Source organism: Salvelinus fontinalis, chromosome 10, assembly GCF_029448725.1.
Source record: "Salvelinus fontinalis isolate EN_2023a chromosome 10, ASM2944872v1, whole genome shotgun sequence".
Classification (NCBI taxonomy): Eukaryota; Metazoa; Chordata; class Actinopteri; order Salmoniformes; family Salmonidae; genus Salvelinus; species Salvelinus fontinalis.
Genome location: NC_074674.1, coordinates 8,323,608 through 8,351,429, shown reverse-complemented (window position 1 = coordinate 8,351,429; position 27,822 = coordinate 8,323,608). Strand labels below are relative to the sequence as shown.

The window sequence follows — 27,822 nt, the reverse complement described above, 5'->3', positions numbered from 1 at the left end:
AACTATTGTAACGGTCATCTGTTGAAGAAGGTGTGGACCAAAGCGCAGTAAGTGTTCATGATTTATTTTCAAAAAAACACTTGAACAAAATAACAAAGAGCAAAGCGGCAACGAACAGTTCTGTCAGGTGCAAAAACACAAAACAACTACCCACAAAGCATCGGTGGGGAAAAGCTACCTAAGTATGGTTCTCAATCAGAGACAACGATAGACAGCTGCCTCTGATTGAGAACCACACCCGGCCAAACACAAAGAAATACAAAACATAGAGAATGAACATAGAATGCCCACCCAAATCACACCCTGACCAAACCAAAATATAGACATAAAAAGCTCTCTACGGTCAGGGCGTGACACCTATTGGTAGGTGTATTTTTTATTTTTAAAGAAGAGATTGACTATCCCTCTGAGCATGGTGAAGTTATTAATTACACTTTGGATGATGTATCAATACACACAGTCACTACAAAGATACAGGAGTCCTTCCCAACTCAGTTGCCAGAGAGGAAGGAAACCGCTCAAAGATTTCAAAAACAGTTACAGAGTTTAATGGCTGCGATAGGAGAAAATTGAGGATGGATCAACAACATTGTAGTTACTCCACAATACCAACCTAATTGACAGAGTGAAAAGAAGGAAGCAGGTACAGAATAAAAATATTCCAAAACACGCATCATGTTTGCAAGAACGCACTAAAGTAATACAGAAAAAACAATTGCTAAACAATTAACTTTTTTGTCCTGAATAAAAAGTGTTAAGTTTGAGGCAAATCCAATAAAACACATTACTGAGTACCACTCTCCATATTTTCAAGCATAGTGGTGGCTACAGTACATCATGTTATGGGTATGCTTGTAATCGTTAGGGACTGGGAATGTTTTCAGGATAAAAAAAGAAATGGAATGGAGCTAAGCACGGGTAAAATCCTAGAGGAAAACCTGGTTCAGTCTGCTATCCACTAGACACTGAGAAATTAATTCCCCTTTTAGCAGGACAATAACCTAAAAACACAAGGCCAAATCAAAGGCATATTTAATTAACATTGTATAATGAATGGATTCACATACAACACATAAAACTTAAGTTACAAGCATCACAAAGCATACTTCTAGGCATATAGATCCTAAAGTTAACTTACAAGAAAAAAGCATGAACAAAGAAATGCCTAGAAGCCTAGGAAATGAGAATTGATCATAAAACCTTCCTCCATGGACTGGATACAGGATAAGAGAGAGAACATAAAACCTTCCTCCATGGACTGGATACAGGATAATAGAGAACATAAAATCTTCCTCTATGGACTGGATACAGGATAAGAGAGAACATAAAACCTTCTTCCATGGACTGGATACAGGATAAAAGAAAACATAAAACCTTCCTCCATGGACTGGATACAGGATAAGAGAGAACATAAAACCTTCCTCCATGGACTGGATACAGGATAATAGAGAACATAAAATCTTCCTCCATGGACTGGATACAGGATAATAGAGAACATAAAACCTTCCTCCATGGACTGGATACAGGATAAGAGAGAGAACATAAAACCTTCCTCCATGGACTGGATACAGGATAAGAGAGAACATAAAACCTTCCTCCATGGACTGGATACAGGATAAGAGAGAGAACATAAAACCTTCCTCCATGGACTGGATACAGGATAAGAGAGAGAACATAAAACCTTCCTCCATGGACTGGATACAGGATAAGAGAGAGAACAAAGGCATTTCCTTTCCATTGATAACATCTGAAGGTGTAACCTTGCACCCCAAAATCATCCACCACTGACCAATCAAACGATACCTACCAAGCCCCAATCTCCACAGGGTGTCACAGCATCAAAGTCCAAAACTAACAGAAAAACGTCACAAAAACGGGGGACTAATACTTGGGCATTGTCCTTTGCTTTCCTTGTGTTCCTGGACCAGTTGCCAAGCAACTCCAGATAACAGAGAGCACATCAGCCTACACAGGCAGACTGTTCCCTCTGCTACCGCACGGCAGGCCATGTCTAGAACCAGTAGGACCCTAAACAGCTTCTACCCCCAAGCCATAAAACGGCTAAATAAGACTTTTAAATAGTGAATCAAATGGCTTCCTGCACTTACCCTTTTTTTTGCGCTAACTCTCCTGCACTGACTATGCACACACACTAGACTCTACCCACACACTGGACTCTAGCCACACACTCACACATCCTTACACTAACACCCCAACACACACACACACACTGGACTCTACCCACACACTGGACTCTACCCACACACTCACACCCCAACACACACACACACACACTGGACTCTACCCACACACTCACACCTCCTTACACTAACACCCCAACACACACACACTGGACTCTACCCACACACTGGACTCTACCCACACACTCACACCTCCTTACACTAACACCCCAACACACACACACTGGACTCTACCCACACACTGACACCCCAACACACACACACTGGACTCTACCCACACACTCACACATCCTTACACTAACACCCCAACACACACACACACTGGACTCTACCCACACACTCACACCCCAACACACACACACTGGACTCTACCCACACACTCACACCCCAACACACACACACACTGGACTCTACCCACACACTCACACCCCAACACACACACACACTGGACTCTACCCACACACTCACACATCCTTACACTAACACCCCAACACACACACACACACACTGGACTCTACCCACACACTGGACTCTACCCACACACTCACACCCCAACACACACACACACACACTGGACTCTACCCACACACTGGACTCTACCCACACACTCACACCTCCTTACACTGACACCCCAACACACACACACATGTAAACTGATGTCATACACACACTCACCACATACAGCTGCTGCTACTGTTTATGATCTATCCTGTTGCCTAGTCACTTTAACACTACTATATGTACATAGTTACCTCATTGACCTTGTACCCCTGTAGTGACTAGGTACTCCCAGGATATGGCCATGTTATTTTTTACTAGTTATTAGTATTCACTGTGTATTTATTCCTTGTGTCACTTTAAATGTATATATATATCTTTCTTTTTTAAATTTTATCATATTTAACTCTGCATTGTTAGAAAATGACCCATAAGTAAGCGTTTCACTGTTAGTCTACAACCTACTGTTTACGAAGAATGTAACAAATAAAATTGGATTTGCAACACATACAGATATGTGATATGACTGACTGTCCAGTACAGCAGTACATATCATATTAAAACTTACCAGGCAGAGGAGACATTTCCTCATACTTTTCTTCCTTCAGAACTCCAGAATAGTCTGCATAGAATGTTCCGATTCCATCAGTAATCATCAGTACCAATCATCAGTACCATCATCAGTACATCAGCACCAATACAGGACAAGGGACAAGGAAGGAAACCTCCTGGATGTCACCATTACACAAAATACACGTATCCAACCCTAATCAACACTTCCTTTGGAATAGGGAAGTCAAATATTCATGATCCACTTCTTCCTCTTCTTTTTGGACTTCGCTCAGCTCCAGCGTCTGACTATGCGCTTCCATCTTTACTGACGTAATCTTACAGTATCCTACAGCACCGGCGGCCTCTGCAGTCAGCGGAGTAGCGTCCCTCGTAAATTTGTAGATCATTTGTTTTTAGGATTTGTTTTGCTGGGGTGAAATACAGACAAATTCCACCTATATGTTAGGGCATCATCATCCTTGCGGAAACTGTCAGACCAACGTTGCATAAAAGTTGAATGTTTGACATTTAAAGTGAAAACAAGAGGGTAACAAAAGGAGTAAAATAAAAGTATACCAAATACTCTTTGTTTCTCGTCTATCTTTGCTACACAATGGGGTGACATTTTCGGGCGGGGGTTTATGTGTGAATAGTCGGGCTTTCGGAGGGAGGGGGGGGGTGGCAATAACCGATAATGTTTTTAACTGACCAAGTAGATTGTGACTTGTTTTACTTTTATCAAACACAAGGCTGAGTTTAAATGTATTTACAGTCTGATATTTTGGTAGCGTTGCCTATATGGAGCCTACTAATTATTTTCCATGTTTTAATTGAATGACAAACTGAACTGAATGAGCACAATCATCTTTATTGGTGCCACCATAATCATCATCATCACCATCATCATCATCCCACGATATGACAAGTTTGGGTTACACATTCCATTGCCCTTATTAATGTTCTACTTCCATAGTATTTCAATAAACCATTGCTACATTGTACATAGGCTTATGATGTTTCCCCAGAAATGCCAATACGAGACCTCAGGAACTTCATTAAACCTCAGTGGTCAGATGACTTCCAAATGAAATTAGGTCTGTGCCATCCAGGACGTACATACCAGGCGGTGTCTGAGAAAATCCAGAAAAATTGCCAAAGACTCCAGCCACCCGAGACATAGTAGGTTCTCCAGGCACCCGTCCGGCAGGTGGTACCGCTGCATCAAGGCTCAGACCAACAGACTCCTAAACAGCTTCTATCCCCTGGCCATAAGACTGTTAAGGGTTAAATGGCTAACAACTACTGCTGTCCCTGTCCCACAGACTATCCACACTGACTCTATACCCATCCACAGCGATTGGTTGATGAGCATGCATTTAGTTTTACTAGCGTTTAAGAGTCGTTGGAAGCCACGGAAGGAGTGTTGTATGGCATTGAAGCTCGTTTGGAGGTTAGTTAACACAGTGTCCAAAGAAGGGTCGGATGTATACAGAATGGTGTCATTTGCGTAGAGGTGGATCAAGGAATCACCCGCAGCAAGAGCGACATCGTTGATCTATACAGAAAAAAGACTTGGCCCGAGAATTGAACCCTGTGGTACCCTCATAGAGACTGCCAGAGGTCTGGACAACAAGCCCTTTGATTTGACTCACTGAACTCTATCTGGGAAGTAGTTGGTGAACCAGCCGAGGCAGTCATTTGACCAAACCTATCTGTTGAGTCTGCCGATAAGAATAAAGTGATTGACAGAGTCGAAAGCCTTGGCCAGGTCGATGAAGACGGCTGCACAGTACTGTCTTTTATCGATGGCGGTTATGATATCGTTTAGTACATTGAGCGTGGCTGAGGTGCACCCGTGACCAGCTCGGAAACCGGATTGCACAGAGGAGAAGGTACGGTGGCATTTGAAATGGTCAGTGATCTGTTTGTTAACTTAGCTTTCAAAGATTTTAGAAAGGCAGGGCAGGATGGATATAGGTCTATAACAGTTTGGGTCTAGTGTGTCACCCCATTTGAAGAGGGGGATGACCGCGGCACCTTTCCAATCTTTAGGAATCTCAGATGATACGAAAGAGAGGTTGAACAGGCTGGTAATAGGGGTTGCAACAATGCCGGCGGATAATTTTAGAAAGAGAGGGTCCAGATTGTCTTGCCCAGCTGATTTGTACGGGTCCAGGTTTTGCAGCTCTTTCAGAACATCTGCTATCTGGATTTGGGTGAACGAGAAGCTGGGGAGGCTTGGGCAAGTAGCTTCGGGGGGTGCGGAGCTGTTGGCCGGGGTTGGGGTAGACAGGAGGAAAGCATGGCCAGCCGTAGAGAAATGCTTATTGAAATTCTCGATTATCGCGGATTTATCGGTGGTGACAGTGTTTCCTAGCCTCAGTGCAGTCGGCAGCTGGGAGGAGGTGCTCTTATTCTCCATGGACTTTACAGTGTCCCAAAACTTTTTGGAGTTAGAGCTACAGGATGCATATTTGTTTGAAAAAGCTAGCCTTTGCTTTCCTGATTGACTGTGTGTATTGGTTCCTGACTTCCCTGAAAAGTTGCATATCGCGGGGACTATTCGATGCTAGTGCAGTCCGCCATAGAATGATTTTGTGCTGGTCGAGGGCAGTCAGGTCTGGAGTGAACCAAGGGCTATATCTGTTCTTAGTTCTACATTTTTTGAAAGGGGCATGCTTATTTAAGATGGTGAGGAAATTACTTTTAAAGAACAACAAGGCATCCTCTACTGAGGGGATGAAGTCAATATCCTTCCAGGATACCCGGGCCAGATCGAAAGGCCTACTCGCAGAAGTGTTTTAGGGAGCGTTTGACAGTGATGAGGGGTGGTCGTTTGACCGCAGACACATAACGGATGCAGGCAATGAGGCAGTGATCGCTGAGATCCTGATTGAAAATAGCAGAGGTGTATTTGGAGGGCAAGTTGGTCAGGATAATATCTATAAGGGTGCCCATGTTTACAGATTTAGGGTTGTACCTGGTGGGTTCCTTGATAATTTGTGTGAGATTGAGGGCATCTAGTTTAGATTGTAGGACTTCCAGGGTGTTAAGCATATCCCAGTTTAGGTCACCTAACAGAACCAGCTCTGAAGATAGATGGGGGGCAATCAATTCACATATGGTGTCCAGGGCACAGCTGGGAGCTGGGGGGGGGGGGGGGGGGGGGGGGGGGGGGGTCTACAACAGGCAGCAACGGTGAGAGACTTGTACAATATCCAGACACAATGGGTCCCTGACTAGAGGTGGTCAGGAAGATCACAATGAGTATTTTATTCATCTATGTGGGCGCAATCAGAATGTGGACAAGATGAGTACAAAGGATGCATGTTAGAACCAGGTATAATCAGTACAAAGGACACATGTTAGAACCAGGTATAAACGGGAATTATATTTCATATATAATAACTATTGTATTTTTAGGAAACATAAATAAAATAAAAAAGACATTACAAAATTTGTTTTTAACTGAAGAAATAAGCTTTGTGTTAGCATTAATCAATGTTCTTAGGGGAGGCAGCCATATTGTAGACCTATCTTGAGTTTCTCTAATCTATGAGGGATGGGGTACACCTAGTATCGGCAGAGGGCAACAAAGACACTCTGCACTGGCCGGTGGCCGCAAACAATTTGAAGGAGTAGTTCACTCCACAAATTACATCATGCAATCTATGTTCCAAGGAAGACTGACATAAATTTTATTGATGCCATAAATCAATGTTGCCACCTGTCAATCAATGATTTTAGTGGGTGGGATAAGGATGATTTAAGCGTTTCACTGTCCAGATCCATCTACATTGTACAATGTGTGTCTGACTACCACCGGAAGAGGTCAAGAAGACCTCACCACAATCAGATCACAATGTGTCTTTTGATTGTCTACACCCATCTAAAAGTGTGGTCACAACTAGAATGTGAGGGAAAAGCACGTCAGGACCTAAAGAAAAACGGGGCTATAGAATCTTTGTTCCAAGGAAGACTGTAAGCCACGATTTGTCTGCAATGTTTCCGCGTTCGCGGAGACCACATTTAGATTTTATTAGGATCCCAATTAGCCGACAACAATTAGCCGACGCCAATGGCGACATCTAGTCTTAATGGGGTCCGACACATAACAAAAAATACAGTCAAAAGCCTTTACAATTTACATACCTTTAAAAACATTAACATGTAGTGTGTGTGCATCTAATAGTTACACCTTCATGTCAGTACATACACACAGCAAGTAGGTTACATGGGGGAGAGGCGTTCACGGTAAACACAGCATATAGGGAGCAATAGTAATGGCATCTTTTTGTAGGAACTAACTCCGCCATGGCTTGTTGGCCAAAGCCTATGGGGAAATTAATGGTGTTTTTTTTGTAGGGTTTTTGGATTAATGCTGAAAATAAGGACTGTGGTAAAAACAGGCTTAGGAGATCTTATACGTTTTGTTCTATGAGCTAATCTTCATCAGCTAACGTCACTTTTGTGAATTTTGAAGCATTTATGTAATGAAAACAAATGTAACGGATGTGAAATGGCTAGCTAGTTAGCGGGTACACGCTAGTAGCATTTCAATCAGTTACGTCACTTGCTCTGAGACTTTAAGTAGGGTTTCCCCTTGCTCTGCAAGGGGCGCGGCCTTTGTGGAGCGATGGGTAGCGATGCTTCGTGGGCAACCGTTGTTGATGTGTGCAGAGGGGACGACGTAAAGTTTATACTGTTACATTGATGCTGTTGACCCGGATCACTGGTTGCTGCGGAAAAGGAGGAGGTTGAAAGGGGGGTGAGTGTAACGGATGTGAAATGGCTAGCTAGTTAGCGGGTACACGCTAGTAGCATTTCAATCAGTTACGTCACTTGCTCTGAGACTTTAAGTAGGGTTTCCCCTTGCTCTGCAAGGGGTGCGGCCTTTGTGGAGCGATGGGTAGCGATGCTTCGTGGGCAACCGTTGTTGATGTGTGCAGAGGGGACGACGTAAAGTTTATACTGTTACATTGATGCTGTTGACCCGGATCACTGGTTGCTGCGGAAAAGGAGGAGGTTGAAAGGGGGGTGAGTGTAACGGATGTGAAATGGCTAGCTAGTTAGCGGGTACGCGCTAGTAGCATTTCAATCAGTTACGTCACTTGCTCTGAGACTTTAAGTAGGGTTTCCCCTTGCTCTGCAAGGGCCACGGCTTTTGTGGAGCGATGGGTAACGCTGCTTCGTGGGTGACTGTTGTCGATGTGTGCAGAGGGTCCCTGGTTCGCGCCCGTGTCGGGGCGAGGGGACGACGTAAAGTTAGACTGTTACACAAACACATAAATCACAAATGCTTTGTAATGAATCAAAGTCATGTTAACTGACTGATATCTCATTAAACATCCTAAGCCTGTTTACCTCAAACCTTATTTTCGTTGTCTGCTGCTATAGCCCATCCGTGACAAGGATTGATGAGTTGTGCGTTCTGAGATGCCATTCTGCACACCACCGTTGTACTGCGCCATTATTTGACTGTTTGTGGCCCGCCTGTTAGTTTACACGATTCTTGCCATTCTCCTGTTTTTTGTTTGTCGCGCCATCCTCTGTAAACCCTAGACATAATGGATCCGTCGCACCTGGCATCGACGCTCAAAGTGTCTTATGTCACTCGTTTTGCTCATTCTAACGTTCAATCGAACAGTAACGGAATGCTTCGATGCCTACTTTATATAGCAAGCCACGGCCACATAACTCACTCACTGAGAGATGGCGGAAGTGGATGCGGAGTTGGAATCAAGCAGCGCGTCGAACAAAGTTGGTGAAGATGAATGTTCTGAATGGACAACATTAGTGTAAAAAAAAAAATATCTAACAAAAAGGAAATGGTCTAAAATTGGAGTGGAGGATACGTGTATGAACGATAATTCATCGTTTCATGTTGGGATGCGTTTGTTGAATAAGGATACATATGTAGGAGACTCGTTTGAGGTGTCAAATTGTGAATATATGTGCTGGGGGGAAAAAGGAGTCTGAGTGACCAGGAGTGGTCTTATTTTATTCATTGTTTTTCTGAATAATAGAGGAAGATTGCAGTTGGCCTCAAAAGAATCCGGACAACAGAAGTATTGTGCTTTGAACTTCAGCGCAGTGCACCCATCAAAGGAGACATCTTAGACAGAGGTTCAGGTTGAACACCGAAAGAGACTTCCTGGTGTGGTTAGTGCCCAGCGTCTGACCTGCTGGGTCAGTCCTGTTTTTTTAATGAAGAGCACCTACAGTACCAACGCATGTGGAGCTTGGTTATTTAAGATACGCTGAAAGAGCTTTTGGCCCCAAACCACTGCAGTTGTAACAGTATAACTTTACGTCCGTCCCCTCGCGAACCAGGGACCCTCTGCACACATCAACAAGTCACCCACGAAGCATCGTTACCCATCGCTCCACAAAAGCCGCGGCCCTTGCAGAGCAAGGGGAACCACTACTTCAAGTCTCAGCGCAAGTGACGTCACCGACTGAATGGCTGCTAGCGCACACCACCTCTACCTTGCTAGCCATTTCACATCGGTTACACAATGTAAAAGAAAATAAGAATTTGGTCATGTTTTTACATCTGCATTGCTTGCTGTTTGGGGTTTTAGGCTGGGTTTCTGTATAAGCACTTTGTGACATCAGCTGACGTAAAAAAAAGAGCTTTATAAATACATTTGATTGATTGATTGTTTCAGGTGTGTGCAGACGGATGGATTATACTGAAGAAAGTTGTGTAGAAGCACGACAGTCTCTGAGAAATGGCGGAAGTGGATGCTGATTGTGGTGGGGATTATGACCCCAAGAGCCCTGTAAGGGTGAAGAAGATTGAGGTGGAAAAACTTAAGAGCGGTCAATCGAATCTCCTATGTGGAGGTGATTAAAAGTGTTGAGAAAACAAGTGACGCTATTAAAGATATGGTATTGGATGGATGTTGTGCCTGTAGTAAATGTTAGCTGCCAGTCAAAAGATACCATCTGTGTTAAAAAGGTGGATTTTGTGGTGTTCATTGCCACAGTTCTAAACTCAAGTCTCAAAGAAGTCAAAGAAACTGGACATTATTGAGGCTGAGGCAGAAAGGTTTTTGGTACTGTGTAGGGATTTGTTTTGTTTTTAATAGAGCATTTGTTTGATTTAGGTTTACTTAATTTTTTGTTGGTAGTTTGTTAGTTTTTGGTAGTTTGTTCCGTTTTTCCTGTTTCCATCCCACACAGAGAGGGCGGGTGTACACTAAATGGTGCAAACGCCAAAATACCATTGAAGAAGACTCGCGGTCTGTTGGAGTGATCAATTTTCGTGAACAGGTTGATGTACTAAATAAACTGGCCTGGCCACTGAGCGTATGTAATAGCCTAAACATTACGACACTTCTAGTCAATAAAATAAGCCTCACGTAATTCGACAAACTCTCATACACCTCCATACAAAAAAGGGCTTAACTCACGTGGACACATTTTGGGCGGAGTAAATCCTCTCGCTTCGCCTCTTCATCTGATTACCTTGAAAACAACGGTCGGACATCTTGGACGCAGTGTCCAATTCTGGAATTTATACCAGTGGTCGAATCAGTAGCTAGTGCTTTGAAAACTTATTCGGAGTATCGGCGCTCCGGTATCACGAGTCCAATCACGAAGCCTCTAGCTCGACCGAACGAAGCACATACCATAATATATATTTTGGTACTTCCTAGCTACTGTAGTTAGCAACAACAATGAGAAACTGCTGTGCGGTGAATTGTGCTAATCGAGGTGGTCAAGGATGGAGATTCTTCACTATACCAAGAGGATCTCACCCCTTCCAAAAGAATAGAAGACGGTTGTGGCTGCAAGCCATAAAACGAGTGGATTGGGGCCCTGATGGTCTGAGGGGTGATTATAGCTTGTGTGGAGCTCATTTCATCTCTGGTAAGTATTCTTGGGCTAGTTAGCAAATGCTAATACGTTTGCTAGTTAAAGATAAAATCACGGAATCAATAAAAATAACAGCGCAATACCCTCCTTTGTTTAACTAAAAAGTTAGGGAATGGGGCTGGAGAAATGTACTTAACCACTGAAATTCACATGTGTGTCGTGAACAGCGTGAGCAACAATAGTGGAATCGGCTGTTCGCCTTTCAAATAAAATGACCCTGTTGACATTTATGCAAACTGATATAAATTGAGGAATCATCACACAATTGGACTAGATAGACCCACATGGTTGGAATGTTAAAAAAAAAAAAAATAAATCAACAGAGAGTTAATTTGACAAAAAAAATAATCTGAAATGTATTAGACTTCATGATTGCATTGTGGGCAAAAGTTACAACCTTACCCCATTTCATGGACCCAAGATCCATAGGTATCAGCCTACACAGTGACACCCACAGATTACAAATCTTGAAAAGTATACACAAATATTAGCGTAGTAGCTTCTTATCGTGGGACTTCAGTACCTCCAGCTTTTCCTGTTGAAAAGCAATATCCCAATTTATAAATACAGTAAAGTACACACACTGAAGGGTAAATTAATGCTTTGAGCAAAATAGTGTTTTTCTAGACACAACTGCAAACTTCAATGAGTAGGGCAGTAGGGCATCAAATCGACATGTATTTGTCACATCCACGGAATACAACAGACCTTACAAGCCATTAACCAACAATGCAGTTCAAAAAACATATATTTAGGAAATAAATTAAAAAGTAACACATTAAAATAACAATAACGAGGCTATATACAGGGGGTACCGGTACCGAGTCAATGTGTGGGGGTACAGGTTAGTCGAGGTAATTTGTACATGTAGGTAAGGGTAAAGTGGGTGGGGTGGGGTGGGGGGGGTCAATGTAAAAAGACCGGGTGGCTGTTTGATGAATTGTTCAGCAGTCTTATGGCTTGGGGGTTGAAGCTGTTAAGGAGCCTTTTGGACCTAGACTTGGCGCTCCGGTACCGCTTGTCGTTCGGTAGCAGAGAGAACAGTCTATGACTAGGGTGACTGAAGTCTTTGACCATTTTTGGGGTCTTTCCTCTGACACTGTCTAGTTGGTTATTCAAGGAGTTGGTTTGATGGGAAGTTGTGATGTCAATAGAGAACAAAAGAGGAAAGTCCCCCTCCTCACTTGTGCCATGTCATGACTTACCTGGACCACTTAATGAGATATGCCTTTTGTTAAGTAATCAGGTGCTAAATGAGGTGAAAAGGAGAACGGAGTGCCATTTTAACTGTGTGAAATCAACTTACTATTCGGGTCTATTGTGTGTATGGAACATATTTCGATATACAGGACACTTGAGAAATTTAACCAACCCATAAAGCATTCCATGCATCATCACATTTCCAGAGACTTATGTAAGACAGCCTACTATTCAGAATGTGATGAGTAGATTGGCTAGTCATAATTTAGGTTTATAATACAACTGAATCACTGTTTTGAAAAAAGATAGTTCAATGCATGGCTAAGTGGCGTATAGCGTAGAGGCCTGGGCTATAGGCCATATCAGATATGTTTCTTCTTTCTTTGCACGGGAAAACACATTTCATACAATTCTACTACACTTTGTATGACTGGAGACATCAGCAGAATCTTTTCTTAATATGACAAATTACAGGGTAGCCTACTCTGCTGACAATGACAACAGATCAATAACATCAACGCTGTCCATATAAACCGGCCTCAGGGGAGACACAGAATACTTTAACTGTAGTTGATTTGATTAAAACACATAGGATGTGTATGTATGTATGTGTGTGTGTGTGTGTGTATATATATAGCCTACTCTATATATATGCCTGTTTTTAAAATGTTCAACCAATTGATCAATCAAGTACTTGGGAGTATGGCTAGATGGTACACTGACTTTCTCGCAGCACATATCAAATCTGCAGGCTAAGGTTAAATCTAGACTTGGTTTCATCTATCGTAATCGCTCCTCTTTCACCCCAGCTGCCAAACAAACCCTGATTCAGATTACCGTTTTACCCATGCTAGATTATGGAGACGTAATTTATAGATCGGCAGGTAAGGGTGCTCTCGAGCGGCTAGATGTTCTTTACCATTCGGCCATCAGATTTGCCACCAATGCTCCTTATAGGACACATCACTGCACTCTATACTCCTCTGTAAACTGGTCATCTCTGTATATCCGTCGCAAGACCCACTGGTTGATGCTTGTTTATAAAACCCTCTTAGGCCTCACTCCCCCCTATCTACTGCAGCCCTTATTCTCCACATACAACACCTGTTCTGCCAGTCACATTCTCTTAAAGCTCCCAAAGCACCCGCATCCATGGCTCGCTCCTCTTTTCAGTTTGCTGCAGCTATCGACTGGAATGAGCTGCAAAAAACACTCAAACTGGACAGCTTTATCTCCATCTCTTCATTCAGACTCAATCATGGACACACTTACTTAAATATAGGTTAAATAAAATAAATCAATTGAACAGGTCAGGGTTCCATAGCCCTAGGCAGAAACTGGATCAGCTGCACGACCAGGTGGACTGGGGACAGGGGGGCACTGTAGCCCCATCTGACAATACCCCCTGACAGGGCCAACCAGGCAGGATAAACCCCATCCACCCCACACCACCATAGGGATAGGCTGATACCCCATTTCATGGACCCAAGATCAATAGGTAAGGCTGTACATTGCAATATGAATGTCCAATGCACACAATAGACTGACTGGGAAGGTGATTTCCCAAAACTGAGGCTATAAAGTGTTTTACATTTTACGTTGTCTACAAATATTGGAGTAAAACAAGCGTATATGTTGGGTTCTGATGTGGTACAACAGTTGAACTAAGCTCATGAGCTCATTCAAGAAACAGTGGGTGGCCTCCCGGGTGGCGCAGTGGTCTAAGGCTGTGCCACCAGAGATTCTGGGTTCGAGCCCAGGCTCTGTCGCAGCTGGCCGCGACCAGGAGGTCCATGGGGCGACGCACAATTGGTTGGGTTGTGTTTCGGAGGACCCATGGCTCTCGACCTTCGCCTCTCCCGAGTCTGTACGGGAGTTGCAGCGATGAGACAAGACTGTAACTACTACCAATTGGATACCACGAAATTGGGGAGAAAAAAGGAGTAAAATAACATTTAAAAAAATTATCATATCATTCAATTTAGGATTCTAGCTTTAAAGGAATAATTCACAAAAATTACAAAATTACATATTGGTTTCCATACCCTGCAATGGACAAGCAATTAAATGATTTGGTTTTGTTTACCATGTCACTGTTTCCAAATGTGAATTTCTTAGCATTTGTGGCAGATCCAAAGCAGGTCAATGGTACTGATATTATCCTTTTTTTTGTTACTTCATATCCAAATCTTCTAGAATGAACTACAATGCATACACAATCAATTCGAGATACTTAAGGATGATTTTGACATAATTTAGCAAGCCAAGATAAAATAACCTTCTAGTAAGTCAGATAAGTTTGCTAGCCAGTCCATTGACTAATCACCATTTTTCTTTCCAACCAGGAGAACCTTCTATGGACTACGACAGCCCCGATTTTGTTCCATCAATATTTCCCCAAGGCAAACAGACAAGGTATGTTTGTATTCATTACATTTTGTGTTTTCCATTTTAAATGCATTTTCATTCAGTTGCTAATTCTTACTTGAGCTCTACTGTTGTCCCCTAGAAACTCAAAGACAAGATGCAGTAAAGCACAGTCTAATGGCAGTGCTGTTGCCCTGGCAAGTCCAGACACAGAGGTTGATGTCCTTCCTGACTGTTCTGAAGGTACACAGTTATGTTAACACTTAGGCTTTGACATTGTAAGGCATTAGTGCTGAGCGATTAACCAAAATGTCAGTTATTTTTCGTTTTTTAAACAACTAATTGACAGATGTTGGTTAAATTATTTTAATTCCATTTTGTTCAGTTTTTTTTTCTGTGAGCTCAATGCGCACATCGCACAGTTTCTTTAGAGATAAATAAGATCAAGCTTGAACTTCACAATGTAGTAGGGAGTTGTAGTTTCCAACAGGCCAACATTCTACATAGTTTAGCGCATAAAACATGATAGTTGACTACAATGACCATAATCCATTGCGCATCTACTTGTCCAGTTTGTTTCTTTTATAACTGCCTTTACGACTAGAGAAGAGTGCAAAGTGCGTGATGTGAGGAGATTATTGAGAGCAGCTGTTGCTCTACCTGAAAATACATTATCTAAGTGATTGATAGTTGGTTTTTAGCAGTCCTAAAAGTATGCCTTATTTACTTTGTAGAACTACAAAATTGTTATTTTGTCAAGACATCATAGGCAGCAGCTTTTATAGAGATGAGATGATGACTTGGAATTAAATAATAGTAATTAAATACCACAAATGTAATATACACAACAACAAACCCCTATGTCCTGGAGAACAGGAGCAGAGTTAAAGGGAACAGGGTAGGAGACGTAAACACACAGGTTATATATATATATATTATTTAACTAGGCAAGTTAGTTAAGAACAATTCTTATTTACAATGATGGCCTAGGAACAGTAGGTTAACTGCCTTGGTCAGGGGCAGGACGACAGATTTTTACCTTGTTCAGGGATTCGATCTAGCAACCTTTCGGTTACTGGCCCAACGCTCTAACCACTAGGCTACCTGCCACCGTATTGGCTTGAGGGGGAATACACACGGCTGTGACGATAACTGACGAAAATTCTCTTGGGAGGTAATACGGTCAGCATTTGGTTGAGGTAGGTCGGGTGAACAAAAGGACTTGAGTTTCCTGTACGTTACCACAATCACACCATGAGTAGTTAATCATGAAACTTACACCTCCCCCATTCTTCTTCCCGGAGAGTTCTTTATTCCTATCTGCACAATGTACTGCGAACCCAGCTGGCTGTATTGACGGGGACAGTAAATCCAGAGAGCCATGATTCCGTGAAGCAGAGTATGTTACAGTCCCTGATATCTGTCTGGAAGAAGATCCTCGCCTTGAGCTCGTCTACATTATTGTCCAGGGAGTGAACATTAGCGAGTAACATACTCAGTCTAATTGAGTGAATGTCAGTGACTGACATAACAAAAGAACTGCTGATGCACAACCAAATTTCAAAATGACACTTTGTGTATTCTACTATTCGAAACCTTTGATATTTTAAGTAGAAATTGTGCAACAATATTGAACTTTAAAAGCCTGTTTTATGAAATGAATTGCCCTTTCATATAGACCACATGGAACATTTCATCAATCTTTTTTTTTTATATGAACAAAGACTTGCTAAAATGCCCAAATTCAGTCCCTCTGTGCACCCTCTGTGACTTCTAGGAAGGTTTTACCCCACTTAACTCAAGTTTTCACCATCATCGTAAAGCCCTAGTTATTTTGTTGCTTTGAAACAAAATAACTGAGTGGGCGCTATTTCCCGCCCACTCAAATGACATTTCTAGAGAGAGGAAGTGGCACGTGACTTTCTAAAGCCGCTAAAGATAAATACAACAGATGCAGCCATCAAGCTAACTTGCTGCACTTGCCTCTCGGTTCCTGGCTTGTATGTTGCTGTCATCACTCGCCCTCCGCAAAGATGTTCATGATCACAAGCAATCTTTCATCATTTCATATCACAGTCATTTGTCTGTAAAAACAAAGTTGATCAAATAAAGTTGTCGCTGTCACCCTGCAATTTTTTTGGGGACATTGTACATGATGCATTGTCATGCTCATCTTTGTGACAGATCTTCTCTACTATAATTAGCTAGCCAATAACACTGGGGAAAAATAAGAAAAAAACATTTTGGTGGAATGTGACCTAGCAATAAATGTACAAAGAAATGGAAGTATGCTTTTTTGCCAGTTGTGTTATTATAATAACTTAAACATTTAGTTACAATTTGATTTTCATTTATTATGTACCTGTCTAGTTAGCTAGCTCGCTAGCTAATAGATGCGATGACAAGGTAAATGGAACACAGGCCGTGAGGGATAAAGGACGCCGGATTGGCACACATTCAAGAAATCTGATCTGACAAAGTGGATATTTGTCAAATCTGTCATGATTGGGGCATTGTAACAAGCCCAGATTGTGGTTACTAAAGTTTGATTTGGATATGTTTGGGTGTGTTCACTGCATAACATTTAACGTTTTAGAAGTGAAATACCTACCCCCGTGCGTATAAGCTGGTATCACACAGTTGAAGTCGGGAGTTTAAGAGATGTACATGAAAATCATGGTGATGTCCTTTAGCCATCTCTTGTTCAGCACAATCTCAGTCGGGGCCAGATGTGAGCTGGTGATCCTCTTTCTAGCCAGTCCTTGGAATGAAGATCCTCCAGACTGCTGTGGTTACATTGTCCCAACATCAGCTGTGCTCGTTGACACATTGTGGCTGCTGTAAGTTAGATAGTCTAACTAGTCTTTGATGATCTGGCTTGGCTACTGCATCTCTCTCTCCCTCCTGTCCGCTCCCCTATTATCTCACACCGGCTCAGCTTCCCCCTCCTGCAGCAGAGCTGCACTGTCTCTCCCGTTGTGCAGAGGAATAAAAAATAAAAAAAATATTCGACTAGTGAAATTATTTCACACGCCCATCCCAAGTTTGAGCCCTGCTTTGGTAGTTATAACTTGTTAAGTTAACCTTTTTATTTTTTTCAACAGTGCTGCATGGTCCTGACTGTTACCATAGTGACCAAAGCACGCTGGAGGATGAAAGTCAGACGCTGGACCTGAATATCAAAGAAGAAGATGTGAATCATTTTATGTATCTAAGTGAGTATTAGTATCAGATTCAGTATTAGGCCTGTTGGGATCTGTAATAGTACCGAGCGATGCGTTTCGCTTTTTGAGGTTTCGGTTTAAAAAAATGATTATCACGGTTTTCTATTTAAATTGATTTGTAATTTTCTTTGCATAATGAAATATAACCTTGAAATGATTTGAGTTTTTTATTTTATTTAAATTCCATAGTCTCTAACAACATAGAATACAACTATTAATAAGAGCCCCATGATGGTAGTGACTTCCCATTACTGCCTAGCACATTACTTTACATCAGTAAAATATTTATGTTGTATATTACTTTTTATTTAATTTTATTATTTCATTAAGTCATCTCTTCTCAGACAGTAGCAGCCAGCCAACCATCTAACGTTGTCTCTGTCGCTCCCCGTCTGACGTTGTCCCCTGCCTCTCCCCATCTGGCGTTGTCCCCTGCCTCTCCCCATCTGGCGTTGTCCCCTTTCTCTCCCCGTCTGGCGTTGTCCCCTGTCTCTCCCCGTCTGGCGTTGTCCCCTGTCTCTCCCCGTCTGGCGTTGTCCCCTGTCTCTCCCCGTCTGGCGTTGTCCCCTTTCTCTCCCCGTCTGACGTTGTCCCCTTTCTCTCCCCGTCTGACGTTGTCCCCTTTCTCTCCCCGTCTGGCGTTGTCCCCTGTCTCTCCCCGTCTGGCGTTGTCCCCTGTCTCTCCCTGTCTGGCGTTGTCCCCTGTCTCTCCCCGTCTGGCGTTGTCCCCTGTCTCTCCCCGTCTGGCGTTGTCCCCTGTCTCTCCCCGTCTGGCGTTGTCCACTGTCTCTCCCCGTCTGGCGTTGTCCCCTGTCTCTCCCCGTCTGGCGTTGTCCCCTGTCTCTCCCCATTGAGTCATACTATTTGTTGGCTAGCTAGTAGCGGCCCATGCTGCAGAGCTGTCTGACTAAATCACTTTTAGTAGTTCTAGAATAAGTAGATAAGGCATACTTTCAAGTCTGCTTCAACTATCAATTGGGTAGAGCTACCTCACGAGCTATCAATCTCTCTCGTCTCTGTGTCATGTACATTCCTCTCTCATCGGTCAGCGGTCTGTGTGTGGAGCCGGGAAGAACAGGTGTAATGGATTCTGGTCATTGTAGTTAATTCAAAGAATAAAATAGGACAGCCCTCTGAATAACCTTAAATAAACATTTTTATAGACGCACAAATGTTTTCTGTCCTATCATTGATCTTTTGGATTACATGCGAGGATTCAGCACCTGATCTAAGTTTATGTAAAGGTTGAGTCGAGCACCTTGTTTCTTTTCATAGTAGTTAATCACCACTTTTCTGCGCTGAACTAGGTTTGAATATTTGCCTATTGAAAACTACAACTCTACAGCTTCGTATGATTTCTCTCCTAGAGAACTAAATGGAATTAAACGAATTGATCCGATGTCGGTCAATTAGTTGTTTAATAATAAAACATTTGCATTAACAAATAAGGTGTCAGTCAGAATGAGAGTGAACAGGAAATCAATCTGACTTCTTCAGTGATGCTTATTGTTTATATTCTGTCTAGACTATTCTGGAGTTCTGAAAGAGGAAAAGAAAGAGGAAACGTGGGAGTGTCCTCAGCCTGGGAAATTGGGTCCTGACTGTAACCATAGTGACCTAAGCAAGCCAGATCCAAAGATGGAGTCAGTCAAGATTGAGGATGAAAGTCAGACACTGGAGCTGACTGTTAAAATCAAAGGAGAAGAAGAGGAGGAAACGTATGGCACTGAATGTGGCAAGACCTCTTTGGCAACAAGGAATCAGCTCACGTCCACTGGAGAGAAGTCCTACCATTGCTCTGACTGTGGGAAGAGTTTCAGTCAACATTCAAACTTAAAACAGCATCAGAGAACACACACAAGGGAGAAATCTCATAGCTGTTCTGACTGTGGAAAGATCTTCAGTCATAAATGGAGTTTGTTATACCACCAGAGAATACATACAGGGGAGAAACCGTATAGCTGCTCGGACTGTGGGAAAAGTTTCAGGCAAAAGGGGAGTATGGTACAACATCAGAGAACACATACAGGGGAGAAATCCTATAGCTGCTCTGACTGTGGGAAGAGTTTTACCGCATCTTCTACTCTAAAGAACCACCAGCGTAAAACACACTAGAGAAAAGCTTCACTCGACATCAACATTTCTCTCAACATCAGAGAACAGTGTGTTGGATGCGTTTGTTTTGGTTGTTTCAGATGTTGTGCCCAATAGAAATTAAAGGTAAATAATGTATTGTCACTTTTATTGTAAATAAAAATAGAATGTGTTTCTAAGCACTTCTACATTAATATGGATGTGACCATGATTATGGATAATTGTGAATGATGAGTTAGGCATAAATATCATATACACCCCCCCCCCCCCCCCACACAAAATGCTAACCTCTGTTATTGTTATGGTAAGAGGCTATGTCTTGGGGGTATGATTTTTGTGCGTCTAACTTTCTCACTCATTATTCCCGATTCATTCAGTACTATCTGTAATCATGGCAGCATCCACATTAATGTAGAAGTGTTTAGAAACATATTCTTATTTACAATAAAAGTGACTCAAAAATGACACTACTTTATTTACCATTAATATCTATTGGGAACAACATCTGAAACGCAACCAAAACAAACAGCAAATGCATCCAACAAGTTTGTAGAGTCCCAAGCTTGATGTAATACTTGTGTGCCAGGAATATGGGACCAGATACTAAGTCTGACTACTTTAATACACATACAGGGCCTTAGGAAAGCTTTCTGACCCCTTGACTTTTTCCACACATTGTTACCTTACAACCTTATTCTAAAATGGATTAAATAAATACAAAATCCTCAGCAATCGACACACAATACCCCATAATGACATCACAATACCCCATAATGACAAAGCGAAAACAGGTTTTTAATTTAATAAAAATAGAAACCAGAAATACCTGAATTACATACGTATTCAGACCTTTTGCTAAGAGACTCAAAATTGAGCTCAGGTGCATCCTGTTTCCATTGACCATCCTTGATGTTTCTACAACTTGATTGGAGTCCACCTGTGGCAAATACAGTTAATTGGGCATGATTTAAAAGGTACATACCTGTCTATATAAGGTCCCACGGTTGATAGTGCATGTCACAGCAAAAACCAAGCCGTGAGGTCTAAGGAATTGTCCGTAGACCTCTGAGACAGGATCGTGTTGAGGCACAGATCTGGGGAAGGATATCAGAACATTTCTGCAGCATTGAAGGTCCCCAAGAACACAGTGGCCTCCATCATTCTTAAATGGAAGAAGTTTGGAACCACCAAGACTCTTCCTAGAGCTGGTTGCCCGGCCAAACTGAGCAGTCGGGGGAGAAGGGCCTTGGTCAGGGAGGTGACCAAGAACCCGATGGTACATCTGACAAGAGCTCTAGAGTTCCTCTGTGAAGATGGTTGTTATTCTGGAAGGGTCTCCCATCTCTGCAGCACTCCACCAATCAGGCCTTTATGATAGAGTGGCCAGACGGAAGCCACTCCTCAGTAAAAGGCACATGACAGCCCGCTTGGAGTTTGCCAAAAGGCACCTAAAGACTCTGACCATGAGCAACAAGATTCTCTGGTCTGATGTAACCAAGATTGAACTTTTTGGCCTCAATGCCAAGTGTCACGTCTGGAGGAACCCTGGCACCATCCCTACAGTGAAGCATGGTGGTGGCAGCATCATGCTATGGGGATGTTTTTCAGCAGCAGGGACTGGGATACTAGTCAAGATCGAGGCAAATTACAGAGAGACCTGCTCAGGACCTCAGACTGGGGTGAAGGTTCACCTTCCAACAGGACAACGATCCTAAGCACACAACCAAGACAACGCAGAAATGGCTTCGGGACACATCTCTGAATGTCCTTGAGTGGCCCAGCCAGAGCACAGACTTGAACCCGATCTAACATCTTTGGAGTGATCTGAAAATAGCTGTGCAGGAACGTTCCCCATTCAACCGAACAGAGCTTGAGGATGTGCAGAGAAGAATGGGAGAAACTCCCCAAATACAGGTGTGCCAGGCTTGTAGCGTTATACCCAAGAAGACTCAAGGCTGTAATCAAGTACTAACAAAGTACTGACTAAAGTGTCGGAATACTTTTGTAAATGTTTTTTATTTATATAAATTAGCAAAAATTCTAAACCTGTTTTTGCATTGTCAGTATGGGGTATTGTGTGTAGATTTGATTAATTTTAAAAAGAGAAATCCATTTTAGAATAAGTTTAATGTAACAAATTTTGGAAAAAGTGAAGTGGTCTGAATACTTCCCGAAGGCATTGTATAAGTGAGTTTGTCCCAATACTTTTAGTCCCCTACATTTTAGGTGACCATGTGTAAAAAGTTATTTGAACTTTTAAATGTTCACCCAGATGAAAATACCCTAAAATTAAAGCTGACAGTCTGCACTTTAACCTCGTAGTCATTCTATAATTTTAAATACAAAGTGCGGGAGTACAGAGACAAAAAAAATGAATTCATTGTCACAATACCTTTTGGAACTCACTGTATTTTTGTTCCTTTTTGACCATTTTAATGTAAAATAATCCCATTAAGGTACTTCATTGTTAACCAGAAATGATTTGATATTGAGATAAACGGCTGCAGTGGATCTTTCAGCACAGTGTTCTTCATCGTGTTCTTCATCAGTACTGTTAAGATGAACAGTAACCACATTTCCATCCACAGTTTTTATGCGAGTAAAGTCATACCGTATAAAAAGAAAAATATCACGACAGCTGTGATGGAAACGAGTAGTTTTGGTACAATTTTCTTTTTGTGTCAAATTATTTAGGTAAGAAATGGTGGTGGAAATATTGGTATAATATATCGAGGAAACGTTGGAGTCCCACTATGCCTCTGGAAACCATGAGTTTATTATTACAGATTAAATCAGTTATGATGATCTTCAGTGCATGCTCATCTTGATGCTCCTTTCCAATAAAATATACTTAAGTAGCAAAATTAAAAGTATAAATCATATCAAATTCCTTACAGTATATTAGGCAAACCAGACGGCAGCGTTTTCTTGGATAGCCAGGGGCACACTCCAATACTCAAGATACCATTGAACACACGCTTCGTTTGTGAGTCTGCCAGATCTGAGGCAGTAGGGATGACCAAGGTTGTTCTCTTGATAAGTGTGTGAATTTGACCGTTTTCCTGTCCTGCTAAGCATTCAAAATGTAACGAGTACTTTTGGTTGTCAGGGAAAATGTATGGAGTAAAGTAATAGTTTTCTAAAATAAATATATTGTACAGGTTCCTACAAACAATGACCTAAGTAGTACTTTACACCACTACCTCAACCAAAGTAAGCACATTTGCTATTTAACGGAACAGTTTTTGTGATAAACCGGTGGAGTTGAAAAACGTGATGGAAACATTACATTTTTATTCGGTGCAAAAAAGTATGTCATCAGCGACTGACTGTTTGGTGGAAACACCACTCCTGAAATTGGATGGAAACTTAACTAGTGACTCACTGTGGAAAAGATGGTAACGATTAAAAGTGTAATCATTGATTGAGCTTGCATAGAGCTCACCAGTTTGTAGTCCTAAAACCTGGAAATTATACACACATGTAAAGTGTTGGTTTCATGAGCAGAAATAAAATATCCCAGAAATGTTCCATACCACAAAAAGCTTATTTCTTTCAAATGTTGTGCACACACGTTTACCTACCCTTGTTAGTGAGCGTTTCTCCTTTCCCAAGATAATCCATCCACCTGACAGATGAGGCATATCAAGAAGCTGATTAAACAGCGCGGTCATTACACAGGTGCACCTTGTGCTAGGGACAATAAAAGGCTACTCTAAAATGTGCAGTTTTGTCACACAACACAATTCCACAGATGTCTCAAGTTTTGTGGGTGTGTGCAATTGACTGCAGGAATGTCCACCAGAGAATTTTATGTTCATTTTTCTACCATAAGGCAACTCCAACATCGTTTTAGAGAAGTTGGCAGTACGTCCAACCGGCCTCATACCCGCAGACCACGTGTAGCCACGCCAGCCCAGGACCTCCACATCTGGCTTCTTCACCTGCGGGATCATCTATCTGAAGCGGGGGTGCTGAGGAGTATTTCCCTCTGTAATAAAGCACTTTTATGGGGAAAAACTAATTCTGAGTGGGTGGGCCTATGACTGCACCCCTACCCAGTCGTGAAATCTATAGATTAGGGCCTAATGAATATTTCAATTGACTTATATGTAACTCTTTGAAATTGTTGCATTTATATTTTTGTTCAGCCATCCCTATGGATAAATGAATGGGGTTTTGGAATAAATGCAGAACATTTAGTCTGAGTTAACTCAGGCTTAAAATATGTTAAATATTTAGTCCTGAATAGTAGTGAACATGACCTTAATGAAGGCTTTGTTTTTTGAATTGAAGAAGTGACATTAGCTGATGATTATCAAACAGAAAGTATTAGGTCTCCTAAGCCTGTGTTTATCACAGACCTTATTTTCGGCATTTATCCAAAATGGCCATTCATTTTCTCCAACGAACCATGGCGGAGTTAGTGGCTACAAAAAGATGCCATCACCATTTCTGTCTTTTGAAAACAAAACGGTTGTGTCTGAAGATATTACTACAGTAGTTAAGTTCTCAATTCCTCTCAAAGCTCATTGAAGGAGAGGATCCAGGGTCCCCTCCCTCGGACTTCCTCCTCCAATGAGCTTTGAGAAGTAAAGGACAGAGGAAGAACTGGGGCGCGTTCAGTTCGCTTCAACATTTGCCGTGCGGTTTGTACTGAATGACACGTGGTGAAAGTGCAGGTATGTTTGCTCCCGTGTGGATGGTGAGGTGTGGCCTGATTCATATGGGTGTGAACATCTGAAATGTCAAAACTCATGCAGCACACCGTATGGGATCTGCCCTCACCATAATCACAACGCTTCTCAACTGGTCGTTCCTTACAGAACCATTTCCATTGAATTCAACGTTGCACACCGTTCTTTCGCCAGTCTATATTTCATACGTAAAGAACTATTTTGTGGTCCTATTGAGAAACAGTCGGAGTTAAGTTGTCATTATTTATTAGTCACAGTTTAAGTACATAAAAAAATTAGAATATTTACAGATTTAAAAGGAAATGACATTTCTGCACTGTAAAATACTCACAACTATTCAACTCACATTAAGCATGCTCCAAGGGTAGGAACCGTACACAAATCAAAAAACAGTAAAGTGCATATTTGAGAAACCTCCCCATATCATTGTTATTTCTGATAGAAAGGGAAGGGAGAAACTGCACTTTTCAGTCCCACACAGACACACTTCCTTTTATGTACACAAAAGTGACAAACATTATTTTAAAACACACACACATATGGAGATATTCTGCCTCACAAACAGTTCAGACTCCAACCAATAGAAAACAAAGGACACATCCTAAAATGATAACTCAAATACACACTACATACAGTATGCAACAAGAAACATTACACATCCTAGAAGTCACTACATACATAATGCCCTCACGCCCTGAAGAGATCAGCTTTGTGTTAGCTATAATCCATCGAGCCTTACAATGATCCTAGACGAGGCTGGCATATTGTACACACATCTGCCAGGGAAGGTGGTAGGGGCTAAGGGAAGTGGCTGGCGTTTGACCAGCTTTCATCACTCTGTGTCTCTCACGCTCTTTCACACACACACACACACAGTGAGGGTCACATAGTGTGGTAGAGGGTGCTGACAGTCCGTTTCTTCAGTCTACGTAGGGGGTGTGTACTTCCGTACTGCTGTCGTGTTGCCACGGAGATCAGGTCAGCCGTCAGCGAGGGGCCAGAGTCAGCATGTTTCCCCTTCTGCCAGCCTTGATTGGACGTAGGAGAATGCAAGTGTTCTGAGGGGGTGTGTCCACTCTCACAAGGCCTCTCCGCTCTGCTGGTGGAGACAGGAGGACGCAGGGCGTTGTGGAACAGCACCCTAAGTTTCCTGGAGGACTCGCCTGCCGCTGTGGAAGGAACGAGGGGTTCCACAGCGGGTGTCGCCGGAGAGGTGGGGCTAATATCCCAATTGCTCAGATCATTGGCCGACAGCTCTAAGCAGCCCAGCTTAGCCAATGAGGCAGAGCGCTTCATCAGGGAGGGCGGTGTCAGCCCAGCCTGGCGAATCCGTGCCTCCACCTCCCTAGCTCTCTGCCTGTCGCCACCCCTGACCCTCTTCTGCCTCGCCTGCGTACCTTCCCCCCACACCTGGCCCACACACCTGGGTACCTTGGCTCCGCCCCTGCTCACCTGGCAAAGGAACGCCCCCAGCTCCCGCAGAGTTTCCCATGTCTCCCTCATGTCGTCGTCACCGAGGGGTCCTCGACCCGGGAGACTGTCCCAGTCTGTGCCCGACTCAAACTCTGTCACCCCCTCCAGACACAGGAAATCCATGGAAGAGAGGGGGGCGAGGGCGGAGTTTAAGGTAGGATGGAGAGGGGTGATGGGGGTAGAGTGATGAGGGGTGATGAGGGTGGGGTGGAAGGTAGATGCAAGGCTGCCATCACTAAGGTTGTGTTTGTGCATTTGGACACTGTCTTCATGTAAACCTTCTCTCCAAGCCTCCTGTCCTCCATCTTCCTCCATAGGACTACAGCCCCCACCCTTTTCCTGCACAGTGCTGACCTCTGACCCCTGCAGGCAGAGTGGTGCATTCTGGGGGTTGGAGTTTGTCTCTGGGAAGGGGTGAGAGGCAGGAGGGGAGTGTTCTCTTGAGGTAGGGAAGAGAGGGGAGCGACGATGGGGGTGGGTGGGAGGGAGGGAAGGTGGAGGTGGGGAGTCCTGCCTCATTCGCTGCTCCAGCTGTTGGGTGACGCGGCGCACAGAGCCCATCGTCCAATCAGCAGAGTGAGGGGCGGGAGGAGAGTGGGAGACTGCTTCCATCTCTTCTGCTTCGTCCTTCACTTCCTCTTTGACAACCTCCACTTCCTGCTGTGACTCTGCATCTTTGCCCTCTACTTCCTGGTTTGACTGACCCACTTCGTGGTCTTGGGAAACAGTAGGCTCTGGTTGGCTGGGAGGGCCAGGGGAAGGGGCCACAGTGTGCGTCATGGACTCCAGTTCTGTGACTATGAGGTGAACAGAGACAATGCTCTCCTGAGAGAAAGAAGAACAGCAATCAGTACAATAAATAACAATATAGAAGTAGTCCTTTTGTAAGTTGGTAGCCTAAATTCATTTTCTTAAGATCCCCACTAACACCACTGGGTGGCGATGTTGGAGAACACAAACTCACAACTGAATCTATTAGGTACTCATATCTTCAGGGCATGAATTCTACAAGTCAGAAACGTTCCACAGGTATGTTGTTCCATGCTGATGGCATCACACAGTTGCTGCAGATCGGACTGGCCCATCTTAGTTAGCATTTTTTTTGCCCATAGATTTTGTTGTAATTTTTTTGTCACTCAAATATCACATGAATACACATTAGACATGGCAAAATGTGTAGAATTGCAAGAAAATTAGCTTTAAAAACCACAAAATGTTCTTTGCACCCCATGACAAAATGTAAAGAACTGCAGGAAATAAGCTTTAAACCTGCTAAATTCTTTCCAACAAGAGCAGTGTGAACAGTTTGTGGTGTCATGAACGGTGCTTGTGCCCAGAGAACTAGACGTGGGCGCTAGCAGGGGGCGCGGGATGCTGGAAGGGGGAGTGAAAAGGTTTGGGAACCCCTGATTTAGCAGAAGCTGTTATACAGAGAGACTTACAGGAGAATTAAGGGTTAAGTGTCTTGCTCAAGGACACAGATTTTTCACCTAGTCGGCTCGGGATTCGTACCAGCAACCTTTCGGTTACTGGCCCAACGCTCTTAACCCGCTCGGCTACCTGACATCCAGTTTTTAGCTGATAGGAGTGGAACCCATCCGGGACAAAGAGCGACGAGCTGTGCATTCCGAG

At 43.0% G+C, this 27,822-nt stretch overlaps 2 protein-coding genes across 3 annotated transcripts in view; one reads left to right on the top strand and one right to left on the bottom strand.

Annotated features, from left to right (window-relative positions):
• The first annotated feature begins 10,936 nt into the window (after nucleotides 1-10,936).
• On the top strand, nucleotides 10,937-20,287 carry LOC129863565 (zinc finger protein 16-like). The gene is made up of 5 exons (XM_055935629.1): nucleotides 10,937-11,129; nucleotides 14,681-14,750; nucleotides 14,845-14,945; nucleotides 17,807-17,917; nucleotides 19,452-20,287. The coding sequence occupies exons 1-5, from the start codon at nucleotides 10,937-10,939 to the stop codon at nucleotides 20,039-20,041; spliced, it is 1,065 nt and encodes a 354-aa protein (XP_055791604.1). The 3' UTR covers nucleotides 20,042-20,287.
• Nucleotides 20,288-24,946: 4,659 nt separating this feature from the next.
• The window catches only part of ssh2b (slingshot protein phosphatase 2b), a 37,961-nt gene continuing 35,085 nt past the window's right edge, over nucleotides 24,947-27,822 (bottom strand). For both annotated transcript variants that reach the window (XM_055935628.1, XM_055935627.1), the window contains one exon: nucleotides 24,947-27,015. In XM_055935628.1, the coding sequence (XP_055791603.1) occupies nucleotides 25,600-27,015 (1,416 nt within the window). In that variant the 3' untranslated portion in view covers nucleotides 24,947-25,599. The remainder of the gene's footprint in view (nucleotides 27,016-27,822) is intronic.